This window comes from Pseudorca crassidens, chromosome 7, assembly GCF_039906515.1.
Source record: "Pseudorca crassidens isolate mPseCra1 chromosome 7, mPseCra1.hap1, whole genome shotgun sequence".
NCBI classification, from domain to species: Eukaryota; Metazoa; Chordata; class Mammalia; order Artiodactyla; family Delphinidae; genus Pseudorca; species Pseudorca crassidens.
Window position 1 is genome coordinate 38743927 of NC_090302.1, and position 26440 is coordinate 38770366.

Below are 26440 nucleotides of genomic sequence, written 5' to 3' on the forward strand. Positions count from 1 at the left end.
GGGGACTTATACACCCCACTTTCACCCATGGACAGATCATCCAAAATGAAAATAAATAAGGAAACCCAAGCTTTAAATGGTACATTAAACAAGATGGACTTAATTGATATTTATAGGACACTCCATCCAAAAACAACAGAATACACATTTTTCTCAAGTGCGCATGGAACATTCTCCAGGATAGATCATATCTTGGGTCACAAATCAAGCCTTGGTAAATTTAACAAAATTGAAATTGTATCAAGTATCTTTTCTGACCACAACGCCATGAGATTAGATATCAATTACAGGAAAAGATCTGTAAAAAATACAAACACATGGAGGCTAAACAATACACTACTTAATAATAAAGTGATCACTGAAGAAATCAAAGGGGAAATCAAAAAATACCTAGAAACAAATGACAATGGAGACACAACGACCCAAAACCTATGGGATGCAGCAAAAGCAGTTCTAAGGGGGAAGTTTATAGCAATACAAGCCCACCTTAAGAAGCAGGAAACATCTCAAATAAACAACCTAACCTTGCACCTCAAGCAATTAGAGAAAGAAGAACAAAAAAACCCCAAAGCTAGCAGAAGGAAAGAAATCATAAAAATCAGATCAGAAATAAATGAAAAACAAATGAAGGAAACAATAGCAAACATCAATAAAACTAAAGCTGGTTCTTTGAGAAGATAAACAAAATAGATAAACCACTAGCCAGACTCATCAAGAAAAAAAGGGAAAAGACTCAAATCAATAGAATTAGAAATGAAAAAGGAGAGGTAACAACTGACACTGCAGAAATAAAAAAGATCATGAGAGATTACTACAAGCAACTGTATGCCAATAAAATGGACAATCTGGAAGAAATGGACAAATTCTTAGAAATGCACAACCTGCCAAGACTGAATCAGGAACAAATAGAAAATATGAGCAGACCAATCACAAGCACTGAAATTGAAACTGTGATTAAAAATCTTCCAACAAACAAAAGCTCAGGACCAGATGGCTTCACAGGCGAATTCTATCAAACATTTAGAGAAGAGCTAACACCTATCCTTCTCAAACTTTTCCAAAATATAGCAGAGGGAGGAACACTCCCAAATTCCTTCTACGAGGCCACCATCACCTTGATACCAAAACCAGACAAGGATGTCACAAAGAAAGAAAACTACAGGCCAATATCACTGATGAACACAGATGCAAAAATCCTCAACAAAATACTAGCAAACAGAATCCAACAGCACATTAAAAGGATCATACACCATGATCAAGTGGGGTTTATTCCAGGAATGCAAGGATTCTTCAATATATGCAAATCTATCAATGTGATACACCATATTAAAAAATTGAAGGAGAAAAACCATATGATCATCTCAATAGATGTAGAGAAAGCTTTTGACAAAATTCAACACCCATTTATGATAAAAACCCTGCAGAAAGTAGGCATAGAGGGAACTTTCCTCAACATAATAAAGGCCATATATGACAAGCCCACAGCCAACATCATCCTCAATGGTGAAAAACTGAAAGCATTTCCACTAAGATCAGGAACAAGACAAGGTTGCCCACTCTCATACTCTTATTCAACATAGTTTTGGAAGTTTTAGCCACAGCAATCAGAGAAGAATAGGAAATAAAAGGAATCCAAATCGGAAAAGAAGAAGTAAAGCTATCACTGTTTGCAGATGACATGATCCTATACATAGAGAATCCTAAAGATGCTACCAGAAAACTACTAGAGATAATCAATGAATTTGGTAAAGTAGCAGGATACAAAATTAATGCACAGAAATCTCTGGCATTCCTATATACTAATGATGAAAAATCTGAAAGTGAAATCAAGAAAACACTCCCATTTACCATTGCAACAAAAAGAATAAAATATCTAGGAATAAACCTACCTAAGGAGACAAAAGACCTGTATGCAGAAAATTATAAGACACTGATGAAAGAAATTAAAAATGATACAAATAGGTGGAGAGATATACCATGTTCTTGGATTGGAAGAATCAACATTGTGAAAATGGCTCTACTACCCAAAGCAATCTACAGATTCAATGCAATCCCTATCAAACTACCACTGGCATTTTTCACAGAACTAGAACAAAAAATTTCACAATTTGTATGGAAACACAAAAGACTCCGAATAGCCAAAGCAATCTTGAGAACGAAAAAAGGAGCTGGAGGAATCAGGCTCCCTGACTTCAGACTATACTACAAAGCTACAGTAATCAAGACGGTATGGTACTGGCACAAAAACAGAAAGATAGATCAATGGAACAGGATAGAAAGCCCAGAGATAAACCCACGCACATATGGACACCTTATCTTTGATAAAGGTGGCAGGAATGTACAGTGGAGAAAGGACAGCCTCTTCAATAATTGGTGCTGGGAAAACTGGACAGGTACATGTAAAAGTATGAGATTAGGTCATTCCCTAACACCATACACAAAAGTAAGCTCAAAATGGATTAAAGACCTAAATGTAAGGCCAGAAACTATCAAACTCTTAGAGGAAAACACAGGCAGAACACTCTATGACATAAATCACAGTAAAATCCTTTCTGACCCACCTCCTAGAGTAATGGAAATAAAAACAAAAATAAACAAATGGGACCTAATGAAACTTCCAAGCTTTTGCACAGCAAAGGAAACCATAAACAAGACCAAAAGACAACCCTCAGAATGGGAGAAAATATTTGCAAATGAAGCAACCAACAAAGGATTAATCTCCAAAATTTACAAGCAGCTCATGCAGCTCAATAACAAAAAAACAAACAACCCAATCCAAAAATGGGCCGAAGACCTAAATAGACATTTCTCCAAAGAAGATATACAGACTGCCAACAAACACATGAAAGGATGCTCAACATCATTAATCATTAGAGAAATGCAAATCAAACCTACAATGAGATATCATCTCACACCAGTCAGAATGGCCATCATCAAAAAATCTAGAAACAATAAACGCTGGAGAGGGTGTGGAGAAAAGGGAACACTCTTGCACTGCTGGTGGGAATGTGAATTGGTTCAGCCACTATGGAGAACAGTATGGAGGTTCCTTAAAAAACTACAAATAGAAATACCATATGATCCAGCAATCCCACTACTGGGCATATACCCTGAGAAAACCAAAATTCAAAAAGAGTCATGTACCAAAATGTTCATTGCAGCTCTATTTACAATAGCCCGGAGATGGAAACAACCTAAGTGCCCATCATCGGATGAATGGATAAAGAAGATGTGGCACATATATACAATGGAATATTACTCAGCCATAAAAAGAAACGAAATTGAGCTATTTGTAATGAGGTGGATAGACCTAGAGTCTGTCATACAGAGTGAAGTAAGTCAGAAAGAAAAAGACAAATACCGTATGCTAACACATATATATGGAATTTAGGGGGAAAAAACGTCATGAAGAACCTAGGGATAATGCAGGAATAAAGACGCAGACCTCCTAGAGAACGGACTTGAGGTTATGGGGGGGGTGAGCTGTGACGGGGCGGGAGGGAGTCATGGGCATATGACATACACACTAACAAACATAGTACGGTAGATAGCTAGTGGGAAGCAGCCGCACGGCACGGGGATATTGGCTCGGTGCTTTGTGACAGCCTGGAGGGGTGGGATGGGGACGGTGGGAGGGAGGGAGACGCAAGAGGGAGGACATATGGGAACATATGTTTATGTATGACTGATTCACTTTGTTGTGGGGCAGAAACTAACACACCATTGTAAAGCAATTATACCCCAATAAAGATGTTAAAAAAAAAAAGAATAAAAAAAAAACACAGTAAAGGGGACCCAGGTAGTATCTGGGTTACAGATGGGACAAGCAGAAAATTTCATTACTGTAAATATATGAAACCATGAAAGGATGGAGTTGGAAAATAGGATGGCAGGGTAGGGCAGAGGGACCTGGAAGGCCCAGCAGGGGCGGAAGGGTCTGCTGGTTGGTGGGTGGGGGAGGGGCTGTGGACACACCCTCTCCATGTTGTCCCCTCCCCCACACTCAGAAACCCTTTGTGACTCTTCAGTGCTCTGTGATGCAGGCCTGGGACTGCACTCGCACTCTCAGTGCTCAGTGTGTTCAGGCAGTCTTGCGGTTCAGAAATGGGATTCAGAGAATGGAATGTTCTCTCATTTTTGAACAGCGTTATCGACCCATATCTGAGCTGTGACTCAACATCCTTGGATATTTACCGAAACCTCATCGTCCTGTGCGAGTTGGTGTTGCTTCTTCTGTTGCTGTGGTACCTGGTGAGCTTGCCATTTTCACCTACCTTCAGTAAAACCAAAGACATCCGAAAGGTAAGCAGCCCTGGGTGAGCCCCCAACAGAGATTCTTTGTTGTTGTTTCCATTTCTATTCCCACATTTTAAAATGAGATTGGTTGGCTCAGAGAGACACCTAAGGTGGGAAGTTCAAGGAGAGGATAGAACATCATCCTCCTAGGGAAAGAAGCCAGGCAGGGCTAGGGGTTCAGGGAGGACTAAGGCTTCCAGTTGAAGCCCATGTCCCATCTGAGTGTTTGGAGGACACCAGGATAAAATCCCAAACAGCAATTTTGTGGCCCTAGGTTGGGTTATTTAGAGAGTGTGGGATCTCTGCAGGAGAACAGAGTTCCCCATTGCTTGATCATGAGTACATTCTCATGTCAGGCATCACTCGACAAAGCCTTCCTTTGTGCTGGGCTGATCAGAGCAGCAATGCTGAGCCTCTGAGCAGAGGCTGGAGCCTGAGCTCCAGGATACAGGGTCCCATCTGAGGGACATGGACGTGACTGTTGGCCTCAGATGCTATGCCCTCCTTGGGCAGATGACTTCTGACTGGGAATATCAAGTGTGGATCTCATAGACAAAAGTCCTTCTTTGAGTTTGTCAAAGAAGAAAAAAATCGAAAGCATTTTAAGCCTTTAAAATTGATAAAAGGAAGGAACATAAAGTTCTATTAATTAAAATAGAGTCATATTATTCATGGATAATGAATATCTGAGTTTCCTAGAGAGGAGTGAGAGAAATGAGCCCCAGCCCTTCATTCTTTTCTTTTTGTTCTCAGCGTCAGGGCAGAGCCAAGAGGAGAAGGAAAGGTGGAACACCGAAAGGTAAGGTTCTGCCTATCCCAGCTGAACTCTCCAAGGGTGACCCTTCCTGCCTTTTCCATGACATCCAAGGTCCCTGATCTCTGAGGATGTCAACTGCTAGATACAGTTTCTCTCAGAAACCAGAGTTCTCAGAGGAGAGGCTTGTGGGAGGGCAGTCAGAGCCTGAGACACTGCTCAGATCCCCTGCTCTGCTCATCGCTGGGCATGAACCAGTGATGGACCTGGGCAATGGGTGTTTCCCAACAGGTGGCCATGTGAGATGTCAAGAGTCAGAACTTCTGTGTCCTGACTTTGTAAAAGTCCTTTGACTTCCTGGATGATCAGATCCCTCTCTAAGGCAACACTGATCTCTGGGCTTCACATGGTGGTTTTGAGCATCACATGAGATAAAATGCATGTGAAAGTACTTTACAAGAAGCAACATACACATGTTAATATCATTGACCATTTGACCTCATCTACTAATTCTTGGGTCTTTCAGAGTCTAAGACCCCAAGGGTTTCCCGTAAGGGGACTCCTTTATTATACCTATGCTTCTACCTTCATTACATATAACCCACTCTCCTGGTTTCTCAGGTTGGAGATGTCACCAGACAGAAATAGAGGAGAAAACGAAGCTGATTTCTATTCTGAAAAGGTGACTAACTAGTCTTTCCCCTTCTTTCCTCATCCCTCCTTAGCATGTTCTATGCAATTCCAGGGATTCAGTGCAACCTGCTGTAGTCATGGCAGGGGGTAGCACAGGAATGAGTATGTGATGAAGGCCTTGAGGTGAGGGCTGTTGAGCATGTTGTGAACTCATGGATGTGGAGCAATGTGAAGGGGCCGCAGGCTTCAAATGACCCCACCCCTGCCAGGCCAGCAGGTCCCCCTTTCCTTATTCTGTTCCTGGTTGCATCTTTGTACTTCCTGTCTTCTGCAGCCTCCTGGGCCAGCACGATGACAACACCCGCATTCATCGGCTCTTATGTCCAGACCCCTTCTGTGAGGTGTGTAATAATGCAACTGCTGAGATCAATCGGCTGCTACTCCCAGGGGCCCTGGAAGATTCTGCTTCCTCTGTGTCCCCGTTGGCTTCCACAGCTCCTGTGACTGAGTCGTCATTTACTCTGTCCCCTGCCTTCTCAACAGTCCCTCCAAGAGACCTAACACCAGCCTCTCTTCTTGAGCCTTCCCCACTGCCCCCCTCCGTTCTCTCCCCTAGCCCAATGACCCCCTTAGTTGACTCTTTTTCACCCTCCCCATTGGGTCATTCTCTGGCACCAGAGCCTTTTCCTTCCTTGGATTCCGAATTCCCAGTGGACTATTCCCCACCCCAACCCCTTGCCTTTCCCCCTCTCCTACCACATGACACTCAGACAGCAGATCCTGTTCTCCCACGAGAGGCCACTTTGTCTCCGGATACCGTTTTCTCTCTTGACCCCACCCTTTCCCAAGATATCAATCCCCTATCAGATTTGGCCCAGGCAATGAATCACCCCGATTCTTTTGCTTGTCATCATGCACCACCAACTCTGATGTCTCTTTCACCACAGCCAGAGTGCACTTTATCTGTGACTCAATCTGTGACTCCAGAACAGGAGAACTTATCTCCAGATAGCTCTGGTGGGTTATCCACTTGTGTGTCAACAATCAGAGGCACTGAGCATTCAAGCCTGTCAATTGCAGACTTCTCCTGGCGGCAAGCTCATGCCAAAGACTCGTTCCCTTCCACGTTGGCACAATGTGATTTCAATCAGGAGTTTCTTGACCTCCATTCTTCAGAGGCCTCTTTTGGGGGAGACCCTGCAGCCAACCTTGTAGAGCCTGGTAACCTCTCATTTCTCAGCCCTGATGTCCTGGCACTCCTGGAGAGACAAGTCCAAAAGAGGAGCGATTTCCTGATGTGGAAGGAAAAGGAAAATGAAAAAGATTCTCTTCCAGAACAACTTAGGCCAGACTACCAACGAAATTCTTCGTGGAAAATGTTAGAGTCAACTGCTGATAAGCATGACTCGGCAGTCTGCCTTCCCTTTTGGAGCAGCAGAGACAAATCAGAGGAGCTGCATGTGCGTCAGCAGCCCCCATATCCTAAGACCCTGGAGGACCATTTACAGCAAAAACCTATCCAGTTCTTCTGGGGTCTCCCGTCTCTGCACAGCGAGTCCTTGCCCTCTGCTGTTCATGTCTTGGCTGACAGTTCCTCAATCTTTATTTTCAATAGAAACTCGAATGCCTCCACAGGCCAAGAATCACCAGTGCTTCCTGATCCCCTGCCTCTGTCCTTGCCTGAGATTCAGCCTGAGCCCTTGCCTCAAACCCTGCCTCAATCTCAGCCCCTACCTCTCACTCAGGTCCAGTCCCAGGCCGACCCTCAGTCTCCACTCCCAGTCATACCATCTGATCCTCTACCCCAGATCAGGACCTGTGGAGTAAGTTTCCACAGACCTCAGGATGAGTCCCAGTCTCTCTCCTCATCTGAAATTCAACAGCTGGAATGGAACATTTTGCAGAAACAACAGGAAAATTTGTGGGGTTTACCCTCTGTGGTCCAAAGATCTTGGGAAGACTTTTGTCCATCAGCTCCTAACACTCCTCGCCACCGGGCCCCCCAGGCCCGTGTTTCAATCTCCATCCTTCCTGGGGAGTTTCCTCTCGGTGATGAAGTTCGGAAGAAACTAGAGCATCACCTTCGAAAGAGGCTCATCCAACACTGGTGGGGCCTGCCCCGCAGAATCTACGAGTCTGTGTCACTGATATTGCCTCCAAATGGTTTTTCAGAGGCATCTGAGTCGGTGAGCAATAATGGAGTCTCACTGATCTCTGTGTTTAAGGGTCAGAGTAGCAAAAATGGAAATGTTGGATTGAGCCAAACTGGAGGCTTCCATGAGAGGAGCTCAGAAATGTTCCAGCTAGAGGAAGGTGTGGGGAAGGATCTGGGACACAGCCTAGAGAATGGCCCAAAAGATCACCTGTTGAATGACCCAAAGAGCTCTTCAGGTAAGGATCTGGGGTATGACTCTGAGAAAGACCTAAAGAGTCAGATGGTGAGTCTCTCAGAGAAAAATCCAAGGATGTCAGCAGAGAGTCTAGGTCAGAGACAACTTCAAAATGTCCTAAAAGTACATTTGAGCAAGAAGTTTGGAGAAATAAATGAGGGTCGGCTCCCTGGGACTGTGCATAATTCATGGCATGCTATCAAGCAAACATTGCTTCTTTCTGTGAAATCCCACACCCAAACAAAACAGAGAAGTGTGCCATCATCAGTGGGTGCGGCCTACTCCCTGAATACCTTCCAGGACCTGACTTTTGTTGATTCCAATACACAACAGATGCTGGAAGCCCATATTAAAAGGTTTCATATGAGGATGTTGTGGGCCCTTCCCCGCAAGGTCCTTGAATCCATACAGATCTTTAAATTGAAAGATGCCTCATCCCAGTCCTTGTCTCATGCCAACTTGCCCTCCTCAACCAATGTGATTTCTGAGGCAGACTCCAAATCTGGGAGCTTCAAGTCCTTTAGAGGAAGCTCTGAATCTCTCCATGGAGACAAAGCGGGAACAACAAATTCAGCCCCTGTCCTGGATCGTTCTCTCCCTGCCACCTCACCTGTGGGCAAAGGAGGACAGAGGGTCCTGAGACAATCACGCTCTGATGTCAACCGTAGGCTGGCAGAGGATGTTCAGAGAATTAAGGATGCCAGACAGACTCCTCTGTCTGTTTCACTCTCCATCACAGGGAAAGCAGGTCCTAGACAGACTCAACTAGCCAACAGATATCCCCAAAAGCTGCTTGCAAAGCAAGCTGGGGCCAGATATGAGCCGAAGCATAAGAGTGTGAGTTTCAGTGATAAAGGAGAAATGCAACGGGGCAAAAAGGTGGAGAAGTCAGAACCTGTTTCCATGCCCAGATTGTCTAGGGAGGTATTCGCGGCTGAGGAGCCTGATCCTCTTCAAATAAAAACTAGTGACATGGTGACAACTAGCAAGGTGACAACGAGCTCCCAAATGATAAATGTGAATGAGAATAAAGCAGAAACTACCGTGACCACTGGAAGCCCCCCACCCAAATTACCAGTTCGCCAAGATCCTAAATCATTAGACCTTAAAGAACAACTGTTCCGTGAGTTAAACTTTAAACTGGAGAACAGGGAGCATAGCCAGGCTCAAGGCCAACCCACTGACACATCCCTTGCTTCAGATAACTTGACTTACGAGGCCTCACTGACTCATGCCCAAGGTGTCTCAGGTGGGGACATGGGAGCTTCCCAGGTGCTGCGTGTCCGTTTGGAGGACAGAGGAATCAGGATGGAGCAGCAGCAGAAACCTTGGGCCCCTAAGCAGGATAAGAACTTCCCACCAACTGCAAAGAGAGTGAGCCCTCTGGAGCCCAAGGCAAAAGAGCTTGATGGAGGGGATAAAGGCTTGGGGACATCCCAACTTAGGAGGAAGAGTTTCCCTACTCAGGAGATGGTACTAGGGCAGACACGTGCGAGCAAGTGTTCCCAGACCCTATCACAGAAGGGACAGCCTCTTCCTGAAGGCCATAACGGAAAAAGAATGATGCACTTCTTGCAATGGCTTTATTCTGGGATAAAATACGAAAGTCAAGAAGATGCCCAGGAAAAGGGCAGCCCCATATCAACTGTGCAGAACAGAGGCCTAGTTAAAAGTAAAGCTGCCTTTACTGGGACAACTGAAGCTCAGAAAATCGTGACAGACAACGGGAAGTTCCTAGAGGAGAAACTGGGGTGTCAGCATGCAATTGATGTCACCTGCTCTCAAGGGCCCCGTCCTCCCCCAGTGCAGGTGAGGAAAACTCAGCAAAAGGCGGAAGTGCAGGTCCGGACAGAACCTGTCCAGGGACATCCTGTCAACTACAGGGCTCCCTCCTGTAAAGTGACAAATATCAAGTCCTGCCATCAAATATCAAGTCCTACCTTTGCTGGCCAGAGTTATCCTCCAAGTACAAGACAGATCAGAGATAAGAAGAGACACCCCCAGAAAGTTGTGGCATTCAAGGACCAGCAACTATGTCACAGACATCTCCCACCAGTGTCCCACGGGGAGCCTGTGCCCCATCCAAGCCCCACCCACAGGCGTCAAGCTGGCCAGGCACCCACGGCTGCTCTCAGCACTGCTGAAGGCACTGTGTCTGGACATCGGTCTCTACTCTTTAGACAGAAAACAATTCTCCAGAATTCCCAGGGAGGAAGACTTCCCATCCAGAAATAACTCCTTCCTTGTGGAGATTATTGATTCTCCCAAATAAATAGTTATCTAATAATAGTGTATCTTTTCTGTGTACTGTGTTGGGGGCATGGGTTTTGGGTAACTCAGGGCTTATGTGTAAGGGAAAGGAAGGAGATAGTTCAGCTCTTACTGATTGCTTCCTTTGGCTTTGGCTAAAAGGTGACCAGTCCTCTGGAGTTCTTGCTGAACCCCGCCACCCCACCCCCCGCCCCAAAGCCCATTTCCTCCCTGATGAAATTTGAGGAGATGGGCTTTGTCTTCTGCCGCTTAGCTTAGCCTTAATGAAAATGTATAGCAGCCCACATCTCCCCCCTCACTGAACGTTTTATATCCTTTAGAGAAGTAGGGAAGATAGGTCTTTTATACCTGAGGAGCGTTAAGGACAGGTATACTTTCTGAAAATAATGCTGAAGAAGAAACAACAGCTTAATCGTTATTTAGAACTCAGTGACCAGAGGCTCCTACAGGGGGCTGAACCCTGAATGGCACTATTTGGGCGGAGGTGTTGCTCTGCTGGATCCTGGGCTAGTTGCCGTAGAGTCCAGGAACTTTTATGTTATGTGCCCAGTCTCACAATTCTGGCTCCTTTCTCACAGGAAAGTCATATATATGTGCCACTCCTACTCAAAAATATATGCTCCTGCCTGAGCTAGAGCTCAGCTACCTCTGAATATGAGTAGCAGCTGCCTTCTAGTTGTTCACCCCTCTTCCATTACCCTCATCCACCTCACTCCATGGCAGTTAGACTGCCATTACTACTTTCTCTCTTTGTGCACAGTTTTCTTTTTTATTTCAAAAATTCATACCTTCCCACAAGATCCCAACTCAGGTGACCTCATAAACAGTAGCCATGGTAACCTCAAACTAAAACATTTCAGGATTATTATTTGTACTATATAGTCAGTTCCCATAGCCATATCTTAGCTATTTGGCATGAATACCTGTGTCATAACCCCACCCTAGAACCAGCAAGGAACTTGGTGAAGTAGCCTAGCAGTATGCCGCACAAGCAGCAAGACTGGAATGAGTTTACTGCTTCTGGCTGAAAGAGGGATGGCCAGGCACTCCCAAGATACCATCCAGTGAAAGCCAACCCAAAGCACTATTCCCTAAGAGGTGTTCTAACTTGTTTCCCAGTTTTCGGTCTAGAATCAATTTACCCATCCCATTCCTGTTCTCTTTTATTGGCCTGAAAAAAATTTCATTGGCTAATGCAACCCACTCAAATCCTTTCTCTCTACTGAGCATCTTCAAGATTTTATCTCCCTTTCCTCTTTGCAAGAATTAAAGCTGACAGATCTTTAAAAATGCTCTAGATTAGCCTCATTCCTTCTTGGATTTTATGTTCAATGGTCAGTCCCCTTCTCTGGGGTTCCATTTTTACTCTCATTTTGTCCCATATTCTTCCTGACTTACCTCTAGTGCTGCCTTCTCCTGGCTCATGGCCTCTTCTCTCCCAGCAAGCCAAGCCACATGACTACAGTGTTTCCAACCTTTTGCCTGAAGCCAGCAATGACAGTTGCAGAGTAGGAGGAGGTGTGACTCACTCCTTTGAGAATTGGTTGCCACACATGTCAAAGCCCCAACACATTTTCATGCAACATTTTCATGCAAGAGACAAGTATAAGCTCTAGGACTCAGCCAACTCAAGTTATTTTTCCTGAAACGTGATGCCAACTAACATCTGCCACATTTGATTATCCTGATTTGCTTAAGGAGGTTTCTCCAGGGTTAAGATCTTTATCTAGGGTGCTATAATTTCACCCTGATGTCTAAAGGCTAAAGTATAAAACAAAGAATCACTATCTTGAAGTGCTCCTCACACAGTGTCATAGTGATAAGATGATCAGAGATCTGACACTCTTAAAACCTGGGGTAAGTCCCAGATCTACTGCATGACAACTGCAGGACCATAGGTGATCCCCTTAATTTTTCTAGCCTAACTCGAAAGGCGGGAGAGACTTTCCTAGTTGATTACAAAGACACTCACAGCTCTAATATTCTTTTCCAAGTGTTCTACCAAAGATAACTGTGGAGTTTAACAAATGAATATGTATAAGATTAATTTCATTTTAAGGCCCAATTTGCCCTTCCTCCTAATAAATTACAGAATAACTGTTTTCCTTTTTCAGTCTTTAAAATATATAAAATTGAGTAATTCTCCATGGGCTGTCAACTCATTTAACCAACAATTATTTATTAAGTGACAGTATCAAGAACAAGATACAGGAGAAACAAAACAAACACGGTCTCTACCTTCATAATATGTACAGTCTAGTAGGAAAACAGGCCCCTCGAGTTAAGCAACTAACTAAACAAAATAGGACCTCTCTCATTTATCAATGTGTCTTCAGAGCCCTGCAGAAATGCCTGGTACTAAGTATACAACAGTAACTGTCTGTGATGGGAGACTGACTGAATGAATACATGAATGAATGTAAGAAATCTACATGACAGAAATCCCAGAGTCTGTTCCAGATGCAAAAATAAATGTAAGGCAAAACCTAATGATCTAATTCTTCACTGCCAATAATACCCCAGTAAGAAATAGCATTAGGTACACAAACACTTGTCAAGAATTGACTTAACATGATCATTGTAAAATTAGCCTTTGGACAAGAAAAGAAAAAATGTCATAGGAAATGATGTCCGGATGAATAAAAACATCTTGAGAGCAAAGAGACTAGGGACCTAAATGTGTACATGAGTGAGCATGAGTAGCAGAGGAGGAAGTGAATGAATCTTCACTTACACTGGTTATACCACTCACAAGATTCAAGCTCCCAGTGGTGTGGTACTGTAGAAGAGTATAAGCTCAACTGGTTTACATAAATACAATCTATAATTTATAGCCCATGGGGCTCTAGCAAACTACAAAGGTGTAAGACTAGTGTCCTAGTTTTTACAAAAACACGGACAAAAAAAAAATGGTGGACAAATGTTTATCTATATTTACTGAATTCATGAATACATTGGACATGCTACATTGAAATTTGCTTCCAAACTCAAAGTTGTTTGAGGTGATTTCTAAAGTACCTGTTGCACAACATTTGTAGCACATAATGCTAAGACCCCTTTTGGCACATTCTTATGGTATGCTGTCCAAAAAACAGGCAAAGTCATTTTTGATAGCTCTTAGTATAAATCACACATAGTCAGTGTAAATCAAAAATATTTTACTGTGACAGGGCGAGAGAGAGGCATGGACATATATACACTAACAAACGTAAGGTAGATAGCTAGTGGGAAGCAGCCGCATGGCACAGGGATATCAGCTCGGTGCTTTGTGACCCCTGGAGGGGTGGGATAGGGAGGGTGGGAGGGAGGGAGATGCAAGAGGGAAGACATATGGGAATATATGTATATGTATAACTGATTCACTTTGTTATAAAGCAGAAACTAACACACCATTGTAAAGCAATTATACCTCAATAAAGATGTTAAAAAATATTTTATAAATGAGCTTAATTGGTTATAATTTTTGCAGGAACTTGCTCATTTGCAGAGCAACACAGAAAATCTTCTTAGGTCCTGAGTTTACTGAAAAAATGAGATGATTATTAAACCAGGAAAGAAATTGGATTTTCTTTATGAAAAGGTACATTTTCCAATACACTTTCAAATTATATGCTCTTGAGAAAATTCTAAGAATTTTATATCTATGGCTCTTTACTTAAATTATCATCACAAGTTTTAATCTCACTGTACCTATGGTACTACTAGGTGCTAAGGTATTCATGGAAAGTGAATATTACTCAGAACTAGACCTCAAAGCATTTATACTCTGTAGATTTTACTGGCTTATAGTAGCCATTTGAATTCTCAATACAGCGGATAATTAAAAATTCAACAAATTGTAGCATAAAAGTGTATTTAATGAAAGAGCAATGATTTCCAATAAGGCAGTTCTCAGAGGATGGTTGGAAAAGTTTGACATTTGGCTTATGATAAGGTAATTGGGTATTATCCTGATACTTTAATTAGAAAAGGAATACATTTGATTTTCTCCTTTAAGACTGAGTTCCAGGATTAGGAAGCAAGATGGCGGAGTAGAAGGATGTACTCTCACTCCCTCTTGCAAGGACACCAGAATCACAACTAGCTGCTGGACAATCATCGACAGAAAGACACTAGAACTCATCAAAAAAGATACCCATCATCCAAAGACAAAGGAGAAGCCACAATGAGATGGTAGGAGGGGTGCAAACACAGTAAAATCAAATCCCATAACTGGTGGGTAGGTGACTCAAAGACTGGAGAACACTTATACCACAGAAGTCCACCCACTGGAGGGAATGTTCTGAGCCCCATGTAAGGCTTCCAAACCTGGGGGTCTGGCAACGGGAGGAGGAATTCCTAAAGAATCAGACTTTGAAGGGTACTGGGATTTGATTGCAGGACTTCAACAGGACTGCAGGAAACAGAGACTCCACTCTTGGACAGCACACACAAAGTACTGTGCGCATCGGGACCCAGGGGAAGGAGCAGTGACCCCAGGGGAGACTGAACCAGACCTACCTCCTAGTGTTGGAGGGTCTCCTGCTGAGGCAGGAGGTGGCTGTGGCTCACCGTGGGGACAAGGACACTGGCAGTAGAAGTTCTGGAAAGTACTCCTTGGCGTGAGCCCTCCCAGAGTCTGCCATTAGCCACACAAAACAGCCCAGGTAAGCTCCAGTGTTCGGTTGCCTCAGGCCAAACAACCAACAGGGAGGGAAGCCAGCCATACCCATCAGCAGACAAGCACATTAAACTTTTACTGAGTTCTGCCCACCAGAGCAACAGTCAGCTCTACCCACCACCAGTCCCTCCCATCAGGAAACTTGCACAAGCCTCTTAGAGAGCCTCATCCATCAGAGGGTAGACAGCAGAAGCAAGAAGAACTACAATCCTGCAGCCTGTGGAACAAAAACCACATTCAGAGAAAGACAGACAAGATGAAAATGCAGAGGGCTATATACCAGATGAAGGAACAAGATAAAACCCCAGAAAAAGAACTAAATGAAGTGGAGATAGGCAACCTTCCAGAAAAAGAATTCAGAATAATGATAGTGAAGATGATCCAGGACCTCGGAAAAAGAATGGAGGCAAAGATTGAGAAGATGCAAGAAATGTTTAATAAAGATATAGAAGAACTAAAGAACAAACAAACAGAGATGAACAATACAATAAATGAAATGAGAACTACACTAAAAGGAATCAATAGCAGAATAACTGAGGCAGAAGAACGGATAAGTGACCTGGAAGACAGAATGGTGGAATTCAATGCTGTGGAACAGAATAAAGAAAAAAGAATGAAAACAAATGAAGACAGCCTAAGAGACCTCTGGGACAACATTAAATGCAACAACATTTGCATTATAGGGGTCCCAGAAGGAGAACAGAGAGAGAAAGGACGTGAGAAAATATCTGAAGAGATTATAGTCAAAAACTTCCCTAACATGGGAAAGGAAATAGCCACCCAAGTCCAGGAAGCACAGAGAGTCCCATACAGGATTTACCGAAGGAGAAACACACCGAAAAACACAGTAATCAAACTGGCAAAAATTAAAGACAAAGAAAAACTATTGAAAGCAGCATGGGAAAAACGACAGATAACATACAAGGGAACTCTCATAGGTTAACAGCTGATTTCTCAGCAGAAACCCTACAAGCCAGAAGGGAGTGGCATGATATATTTAAAGTGATGAAAGGGAAGAACCTACAACTAAGATTACTCTACCCAGCACGATCTTATTCAGATTTGATGGAGAAATCCAAAGCTTTACAGGCAAGCAAAAGCTAAGAAAAGTCAGCACCACCAAACCAGCTCTACAACAAATGCTAAAGGAACTTCTTTAAGTGGCAAACACAAGAAAAGAAAAGGACCTACATAAACAAACCCAAAACAATTAAGAAAATGGTCATGGGAACATACATATCAATAGTTACCTTAAATGTGAATGGATTAAATGCTCCAACCAAAATACACAGGCTTGCTGAATGGATACAAAAATAAGACACATCTATACGCTGTCTACAAGAGACCCACTTCAGACCTAGGGACACATTCAGAATGAAAGTGAGACAATGGAAAAAGTTATTCCATGCAAATGGAAACCAAAAGAAAGCTGGAGGAGCAATACTCATATCAGATAAAATAGACTTTAAAATAAAGAATGTTACAAGAGACAAGGAAGGACAGTACATAATGATCAAGGGATCAATCCAAGAAGAAGGCATAACAATTATAAATATATATGCACCCAACATAGGAGCACCTCAATACATAAGGCAACTGCTAACAACTATAAAAAAGGAAATCGACAGTAACACAATTATACTGGGGACTTTAACACCTCACTTACACCAATGGACAGATCATCCAAAATGAAAATAAATAAGGAAACAGAACCTTTAAATGACTTAATAGACCAGATAGATTTAATTGATATTCATATAACATTCCATCCAAAAACAGCACATCACACTTTCTTCTCAAGTAAGCATGGAACATTCTACAGGATAGATCACATCTTGTATCATAAATTAAGCCACAGTAATTCTAAGAAAATTGAAATCATATCAGGCATCTTTTCTGACCAAAACACTATGAGTTAGAAATGAATTACAGGGAAAAAAACATAAAAAAAACAAACACATGGAGGCTAAACAATATGTTACTAAATAAATAAGAGATCACTGAAGAAATCAAAGAGGAAATCAAAAAATACCTGGAGACAAATGACAATGAAAACACAACAATCCAAAACCTATGGGATACAGCAAAAGCAGTTCTAAGAGGGAAGTTTATAGCTTCACAAGCCTACTTCAAGAAACAAGAAAAATCTCAAATAAACAATCTAACCTTACACCTAAAGTAACTAGACAAAGAAGAACAGACAAAACCCAAAGTTAGCAAAAGGAATGAAATCATGAAGATCACAGCCCAAATAAATAAAATAGAAACAAAGAAAACAATAGCAAAGATCAATAAAACTAGAAGCTGGTTCTTTGAGAAGATAAACAAAATTGCTAAACCATTAGCCAGACTTATCAAGAAAAAGAGGGAGAGGACTCAAATCAATAAAATTAGAAATGAAAAAGGAGAAGTTACAACAGACATCACAGAAATACAAAGCATTCTGAGAGACTACTACAAGCAACTCTATGCCAAAAAAAGGGACAACCTGGAAGAAATGGACAAATTCCTAGAAAGGTATAACCTTCCAAGACTGAACCAGAAAAAAATAGAAAATATGAACAGACCAATCACAGGTAATGAAATTGAAACTGTGATTTAAAATCTTCCAACAAACAAAAGTCCAGGACCAGATGGCTTCACAGGCGAATTCTATCAAACATTTAGAGAAGAGCTAACACTCATCCTTCTCAAACTCTTCCAAAAAACTGCAGTGGAAGGAACACTCCCAAACTCATTCCATGAGGCCACCATCACCCTGATACCAAAAGCAGGCAAAGGTACTACAAAAAAGAAAATTACAGACCAATATCACTGATGAATATAGATGCAAAAATCCTCAACAAAATGCTAGCAAACAGAATCCAACAACACATTAAAAGGATCATACACTATGATCAAGTGGGATTTATCCCAGGGATGCACACATTCTTCAGTATATGTAAATCAATCAATGTGATACACCATATTAACAAATTGAAGAATAAAAACCATATGATCATCTCGATAGATGCAGAAAAAGCTTTTGACAAAATTCAGCACCCATTTATGGTAAAAACTCTCCAGAGAGTGGGCATAGAGGGAATCTACCTCAACAAAATAAAGGCCATATACAACAAAACCCACACCAAACATCATTCTCAAGGTGAAAAGCTGAAAGCATTTCCTCTAAGATCAGGATAAGACAAGGATGTCCACTCTCACCACTATTATTCAACATAGTTTTGGAAGTCGTACCCACGGCAATCAGCGAAGAAAAAGAAATAAAAAGAATACAAATTGGAAAAGAAGAAGTAAAACTGTCACTGTTTGCAGATGACGTGATACTATACATAGAGAATCCTAAAGATGCCACCAGAAAACTACTAGAGCTAATTAATGAATTTGGTAAAGTTGCAGGATACAAAATTTATGCACAGAAATCTCTTGCATTCCTCTACACTAATGATGAAAAATCTGAAAGAGAAATTAAGGAAACACTCCCATTTACCACTGCAACAAAAAGAATAAAATACTTAGGAATAAACCTACCTAAGGAGACAAAAGACCTGTATGCAGAAAACTATAAGACACTGATGAAAGAAATTAAAGATGATACCAACAGATGGAGAGATAGACCATGTTCTGGGATTGGAAGAATCAATACTGTAAGAATGACTATACTACCCAAAGCAATCTACAGATTCAATGCAATCCCTATCAAATTACCAATGGCATGTTTTACGGAACTAGAACAAAAAATCTTAAACTTTGTATGGAAACACAAAAGACCCCGAATAGCCAAAGCAGTCTTGAGGGAAAAAAATGGAACTGGAGGAATCAGACTCCCTGGCTTCAGACTATACTACAAAGCTACAATAATCAAGATAATACGGTACTGGCATGAAAACTGAAACATAGATCAATGGAACAAGATACAAAACCCAGAGATAAACCCACGCACCTATGGTCAACTAATCTATGACAAAGGAGGCAAGGATATACAATGGAGGAAAGGCAGTCTCTTCAATAAGTGGTGCTGGGAAAACTGGACAGCTACATGTAAAAGAATGAAATTAGAACACTCCCTAACACCATACACAAAAATAAACTCAAAATGGATTAGAGACCTAAATGTAAGACAGGACACTATAAAATTCTTAGAAGAAAACATAGGAAGAACACTCTTTGACATAAATCACAGCAAGATCTTTTTTGATCCACCTCCTAGAGTAATGGAAATAAAAACAAAAATAAACAAATGGGACCTAATGAAACCTCAAAGTTTTTGCACAGCAAAGGAAACCATAAACAAGACGAAAAGACAACCCTAAGAATGGGAGAAAATATTCACAAACGAATCAATGGATAAGGGATTAATCTCCAAAATATATAAACAGCTCATGCAGCTCAATATTAAAGAAACAAACAACCCAATCCAAAAATGGGCAGAAGACCTAAATAGACATTTCTCCAAAGAAGACATACAGATGGCCAAGAAGCACATGAAAAGCTGCTCAACATCACTAATTATTAGAGAAATGCAAATCAAAACTACAATTAGGTATCACCTCACACCAGTTAGAATGGGCATTATCAGAAAATCTACAAACAATAAATGCTGGAGAGGGTGTGGAGAAAAGGAAACCCTCTTGCACTGTTGGTGGGAATGTAAATTGATACAGCCACAATGGAGAACAATATGGAGGTTCCCTAAAAAACTAAAAAGAGAATTACCATGACACAGCAATCCCACTACTGGGCATATACCCTGAGAAAACCATAATTCAAAAAGACACATGCACCCCAATGTTCACTGCAGCACTATTTACAATAGCCAGGTCATGGAAGCAACCTAAATGCCCATCGACAGACGAATGGCTAAAGAAGATGTGGTACATATATACAATGGAATATTACTCAGCCATATAAACAAACGAAATTGGGTCATTTGTTGAGATGTGGATGGACCTTGAGACTGTCATACAGAGTGAAGTAAGTCAGAAAGAAAAAAACAAATACAGTATATTAACGCATATATGTGGAACAGAGAAAAATGGTACAGATGAACCAGTTTGAAGGGCAGAAATTGAGACACATATGTAGAGAACAAACGTATGGACACCAAGGTAGAAAGCGGCACGGGGGTGGGTGTGGTAGTGTGATGAACTGGGCAATTGGGATTGACATATATACACTGATGTGTATAAAATTGATGACTAATGAGGACCTGCTGTGTAAAAAAATAAATTAAATTAAATTTAAAAATTTAAAAAAAAAAAGACTGAGTTCCAGCTGAAATATCTGCCACCATAACTGCTACCATAACCATCGCCATGGCTTTTCCAGTTACAAATATTTATCAAGCACAGTTTATAAGAACAGTATGGACTGGTGAAAATAGCATGGGTTTCAGAAATGGGTAGATAAAAATAATTAGGACTTACTATGGGCCAGGAACTGTTCTAAATGCTTTACCTATATTAACACATATAATACTCTCAACAGCCTGTGCAGTAAGGTTATTTGATTCAAGAAGTGCACACCTTTCCCTCATTTAATAGATAAGAAAACTGAGGTTCAGCGAGGTTAAGTAATTGCCCAAAAATCAAAGGTGATAGTAGAAATGGGATTCGGACCCACTTCTACTGTGTCTGATCAAAAATCTATCCTCTTAACCACTGAACTAGGCTACCTTAATACTCATATTTGATTTTTTTAAAAAACCCATAATCCACTTCTAATTCCTTTGTCCTTTTTTTAAAAAAAGAAAAATAGCGGAAAGAATCATAGAATCCTTCATAGAAGAACTAAATCTTGAGCGACACCTAAGAATTCAACAGTGAGACTGGGGGTGGGGAGATTTTCCAAGCTGAGGGAACAGTATTTTTGAGGGTCTAGAGGCATAAAACAACAGGGCATGATTAAGATATTTAAACAGGGCTTCCCTGGTGGTGCGGTGGCTGGGAGTCTGCCTGCCGATTCAGGGTATGTGGGTTTGTGCCCCAGTCTGGGAGGATCCCACATGCCACGGAGCGTCTGGGCCCGTGAGCCATGGCCGCTGGGCCTGCGCGTCCGGAGCCTGTGCTCCGCGGTGGGAGGGGCCGTGGCAGTGGGAGGGCCGCGGCAGTGGGAGGCCTGCGTACCAAAAAAAAAAAAAGATTTTATAAACAATTAAGAGTGGATGGACTGCAATGAACAATCGGGAAATGGAATTTTTAAAAATACTTAGGAATAAATTTAAGAAGTGTAAAACTTATATACTAAAAATTCTAAAACAGTGCTGAAAGATAGTAAAAAAAATCTAGGTAAGTGGAGAAAATATCCCATGTTCATGAATAGGAAGGCTCAACATTGTTAAGATGGTAATACTCCCCAAACTGCTTTATAGGTTCAGTGCAATCCTCATCAGAATCCTAGCTGACTTCTTTGAAAATTGACAAGCTGATTCTAAAATTCATATGGAATTTCACGGTACCCAGGATAGCCAAAATAATCTTAAATAAGAAGAACAAAGTAGGATTTGTGCTTTCTGATTTCAAAACTTACTACAAAGCAACAGTAAATAAGACATTTTGGTACTGGCATAAGAATAAACATATGTATCAATGGAAAAGAACTGAGAGTTCAGAAATGAACCCTTACATTTATGGTCTACTGATCTTTAGCAACAGTGCCAAGAGCATTCAATGGGGAAAGAATAGTCTTTGCAAACAAAGGGTGTGGAACAACTAGATAACCGCACACAAAAGGATGAAACTGAACCCTTACTTTACATCATATCAAAAAATTAACTCAAAATGGATCAAAGACCTAAATGTAGGAGCTAAAACTATAAAACTCTTAGAAGAAAACATGGGGGTAAAATCTTTATGGCACTGAATTTGGCAAAGGATTCTTAGATATGACACCAAAAGCATGAGCAATGAAAGAAAAAAAATAGACTGGACTTCATCAAAATTAAAAACAATTATGCTTTAAAGCACACCATCAGGAAAATGAAAAAGCGACCCACAGAAAAAGAGAAAATATATTCTATTCTCATTATTCGCAGTAATTATGTTCTATAAAGTCACCACAATTACTATATTGGTAAATATTGAACCATTGCCCCTAAGGGAAATACAGGATTAGGTTACTGTGAGCCTCTGGTCACAACATTTTTGTCAACCAATCAAAACATAACCTTGTTTTACGTCTGTTACTGCTTAAAGACACCTTATTTAATACATACGGTATTGTTGATTCACTAATGTTGAACTCATGACCAACAGGACTATAACTTATGCCTGAATGAGGCTCACCTAACATATGTATTTTCTCCATAAGGCACATCACAGCCTTCTTGTGCTTAGGGACACTAGACAGCATTTCAGCACTATGCTTGGGAGAATTTAAACAGCAAACTGACCAATGAAAAGCACATACAAAAGAACATTCTATCCTACCGAGAGTGCTAGTTTTCAATCCTTAGCATAACCACATGAAACCCCCTTTATAACACATTTCCCCCTCCGTGTTCACTTCAGTGAATTTTTTCACTGGTGTGTGTTCTCTGTCTGACAAACAGACTCATTTTTGTTTTTTAAAGTCCTTTTGATCTTTATTTTATTATTTGGCAACCCTTACCCACACTCTTGGGCTCCCATTCCTCTCATTTCTTAACACATTTGCCTCTCTTCTTGCACCTTCATTCTTTCCTTCCTTCTAATTTATAATCCGCTCCTAGAATTCCCAAACAAGGGATCTCAGGACTGCTATCATCACAAACCATAGTTCTCTTTCTTTTGCTCAACACCTTCACCTACTGAGCTCTATTCACATCCATCCCAGTGTCTGGAATGTCTTCCCACCTCCCATTGGCATCTTCACCTGTTGAAATCCAGCCAGTATTTAGAAGCCCACTTTAAATTGCCTGGGAAAGTACTGCCTCACAAAGAAGCCCTCCCAGGACTTCCCTGGTGGCACAGTGGTTAAGAATCCGCCTGTCAATGCAGGGGACACAGGTTCGAGACCTGGTCTGGGAAGAACCCACATGCCATAGAGCAACTAAGCCTGTGTACCACAACTACTGAGCCTGCACTGTAGAGCCCACGAGCCACAACTACTGAGCCCACGTGCCACAACCACTGAAGCCCGCACACCTAGAGCCCGTGCTCCACAACAAGAGAAGCCACCACAATGAGAAGCCCGTGCACCACAACAAAGAGTAGCCCCTGCTCGCTGCAATTAGAGAGAGCCAGCGTGCAGCAATGAAGACCCAATGCAGCCATAAATAAATAAATTTTATTTTAAAAAAATACACTTTAAGAAGCCCTCCAATAACCTTGGTTCTCTTAAAATCTTTGCTTGTAATTTTCTCATGTCATTTGTTACTTTCCATCAGGGGCTTCAGCTATTCATAGTATTCAATTAATATTCATATAAGACAGAAAGCTCTTTGAAATTCAGGATATTTATGAGCAAAAGATAAGTTCTCCATAGCCATCCCAGAGTAAACTTCAGCTACATTTATTTGGCCTTTGAGCTCTTCTACTTTTTGCATTTTATATATATATATATATATATATATATATATACACACACACACACACATATATATATACATGTATATATATGTATATATAGCGCTTCATATTTAAAAACATTTTTCAATGTAATTTCTCATTTAGTCCTCAGAAGAATTCTGAAAGATAATTATTTTTATTAGTTCTATTTTACAGATGAAGGAACTTAGCGTTAAGGGGCCTGATGAATGTCATACAATGATAACTAGTTGATCCAGTTTGCAAACCCCACTCACTACTTTCTGCTGATGGGGTCGTCAATAAAAACTGGGGCATTCTATGGGATACCTTACTAAAGTGGTTGGCAAAGCCATGCACTCAGTACTTCTTCTTCATTGTGCTACAGAATTTGACAATGTTATAGTCTTTAGCACCCTGGATTTCCCTATTAACAAACCACCTAGTAATATCCTGCACTCTGGCTGGTTAAAATCAGCTCACATTTCCTCAAGTTGACATTTATTTATTTATTTTTTACTCAAAGAAAGGGAGGTTTATTATCAGGATGCAAAGATAGCTCATGGAAACTAGGACCAGGAAACAGAACCAGGCCCCGAGAAGGAACTTCCAGATTAGGGACAATTATGAACCATCTCTCGGGATCTGGAGCTCTCAGTTCAAATTCTCAAAAGTGAAGATCTGACTAAGTTGACATTTAATATCTACGTAATTCTAGTGAGTTGTCTAGTCTATTGATGAATCCATCTCAAAGTCACAGGATGCTGAAAACTAACGAAGAAGAGACAGAGGCAATCTCCAAAAACAAACATCTCTATTTCATGGGCAAAGGTCATACAGACAGGCTGACAATTCCTTGATAATATCCCATCTGATAATGATGGGAAGAGACAAAGTAGGAAGACATGGCAAAACACTATAATGACAGAACAGATTTTTCCTCTAATTTATGAAAACCTATTCAAAATGTGTCATTCTGAGGATCTTGAAAACACATATGGCCTCATTTCTATGAGTCCAGCCTGGAATCATGGAATCCACAAATCAACTCTGCGATTCTTAACCCAGATAGGCCTTTATCTTCTTATAAACTGCTCTAAGATTCTAAAGGAACACAAGTTCCCATAAATAGGGTCTTGGCAAGAACAATGCCTCTCATTTAAGAAATTCTGTTCTTCTCAGCTATACTTTAAGTTTCCTGTGGTTGGGGACTAGTTTGTAAATCTTCTAATATCTCTCCTTAGCATCTCACTGCCTTGTACAGACAATGCCTAGTGAATGTTCCTTGCCTTGAATTAGATTAATTCAAACAGAAAAGTTGACAAAGAAGACAATTCTACATTCAGCATAGATACGACAATGTACTTATCAAGAAGTTAGGTCTAAACAGTGCTCTGTATTAGAGAGGGAAGATTTGATTCTTGTTCTGATCCCTTCACCTATTCCTGTGTATTTGCAGGTAGCAGATTAACAGAAATCCCTTCCACATATGAGAAAATTGATGCACATGATTTAATTTCTAAAAATTTCATACAGAAAAATATTTAACAGCTTATCAGAATATTAGTTATCCTACACATGGTACATTTAGACTACTTGCTTAATTTGTGACAAATAATTTTTAAATAAGAATTATTCATACATACGTAAAAAAAAGAAATGTTATGTTTTCCTTCAGGGATTTTTTTAAATTATTTAATTTACTAAACAATAAAATGCCCTAATGGTTTAAGCCAAACACTCTTCTTTGGCTCCCAAATGTTTTCAGAAATAACTTTTTCCTTGTTAATTTCTAAATCTTGGCTGCATTTCCCACTAATTTCAAACATATGTCATATACGAAATATGTTATTTTTCCAAGCCTAATTTTGGCAGGAGGGGATTTTTAGAACTGGCGTAGAAAGATTCGGGGACAAACAAACAGGACAGCTTGAAGCTGCCACAACTCCATAATGACTTTATCTTTTTCATCTATCTCCAGATCCACAAAGGCAAGGGCAATTATGAGGGATGAGTGGGCTCTGATAAAATTTCAACATGAGGTAAAACATACCTTGAAGCTTTATATCTTACCCTATAACTTGCTTTCCAAAAAGAATCACTCACTCATAGTAATAACTTTTGTAGGATATAAGATGTGAAGTGAACCTAAGACCCTGAAATCCTGATATTATCACTCTGGTTCCCTGACATTTACAGTCAAAAGGAATAAACAGGTAAAGCAATGTAAAAAGTTCTTCTTAACCTTCAAAAGATTCACTAAACTGATATCATTTGGAAAGCAACAGACATTTCCTATTGCATAAAATCTATTTACTCTAAAACTGATTTTGTGAGGAACTACTAAGTACTCAATAGATAAAAAGAATGTGAATTCATCAGAACTATCTAGATCAGTACTTGAGGACTAAGACATACTCTAAGGCACACGTTTTTTCCCTTATAAACACTGATTCTTCCTTACACGAGGTAAGTAGGAAGAAAGCTAGTGTAATAAAAAGAAACCTTGTCTGGAGGCATGAAACAGGGTTCTAGTCCCAATTCCACCCTGTTCTAAAAGAGTTGATTGAGTGCAATGGCCATAATTATTCACCCCTCCCTATATCTACAACAGTTAAAATGTTACTTTGTATTTCATCAATAGATAGAGTCTATTTTGTCAACCCTTGTGACTTGCTTAGCTAATAAAATGCAAAGGAAGAGACATTTTTGCCAGTTCCAAACCAAGGCCTCCAGAGATATGGTACACTTTCTGTGCTCTGCTACCCCACACCCGTTTCATCACAAGAACATGCCTGAGCTAGTCTGCTGGAGAATGAGACACATGGAACAGAGGTAAACCAGTGCAGTGACCCAGGTGAGGCCCTAGACACATGAGCAAGCAGAGCCAAGATTAGCAAAGTCAAATAGCCAATTCACAGCTGACCGTAGA

General features: G+C 40.9%; 1 protein-coding gene across 1 annotated transcript; it reads left to right on the plus strand.

Annotated features, from left to right (window-relative positions):
• Nucleotides 1-4104: 4104 nt before the first annotated feature.
• Nucleotides 4105-10360, plus strand: LOC137227735 (spermatogenesis-associated protein 31D4-like). The gene is made up of 4 exons (XM_067744085.1): nt 4105-4302; nt 5050-5095; nt 5672-5732; nt 6018-10360. The coding sequence occupies exons 1-4, from the start codon at nt 4105-4107 to the stop codon at nt 10306-10308; spliced, it is 4596 nt and encodes a 1531-aa protein (XP_067600186.1). The 3' UTR covers nt 10309-10360.
• Nucleotides 10361-26440: the final 16080 nt, after the last annotated feature.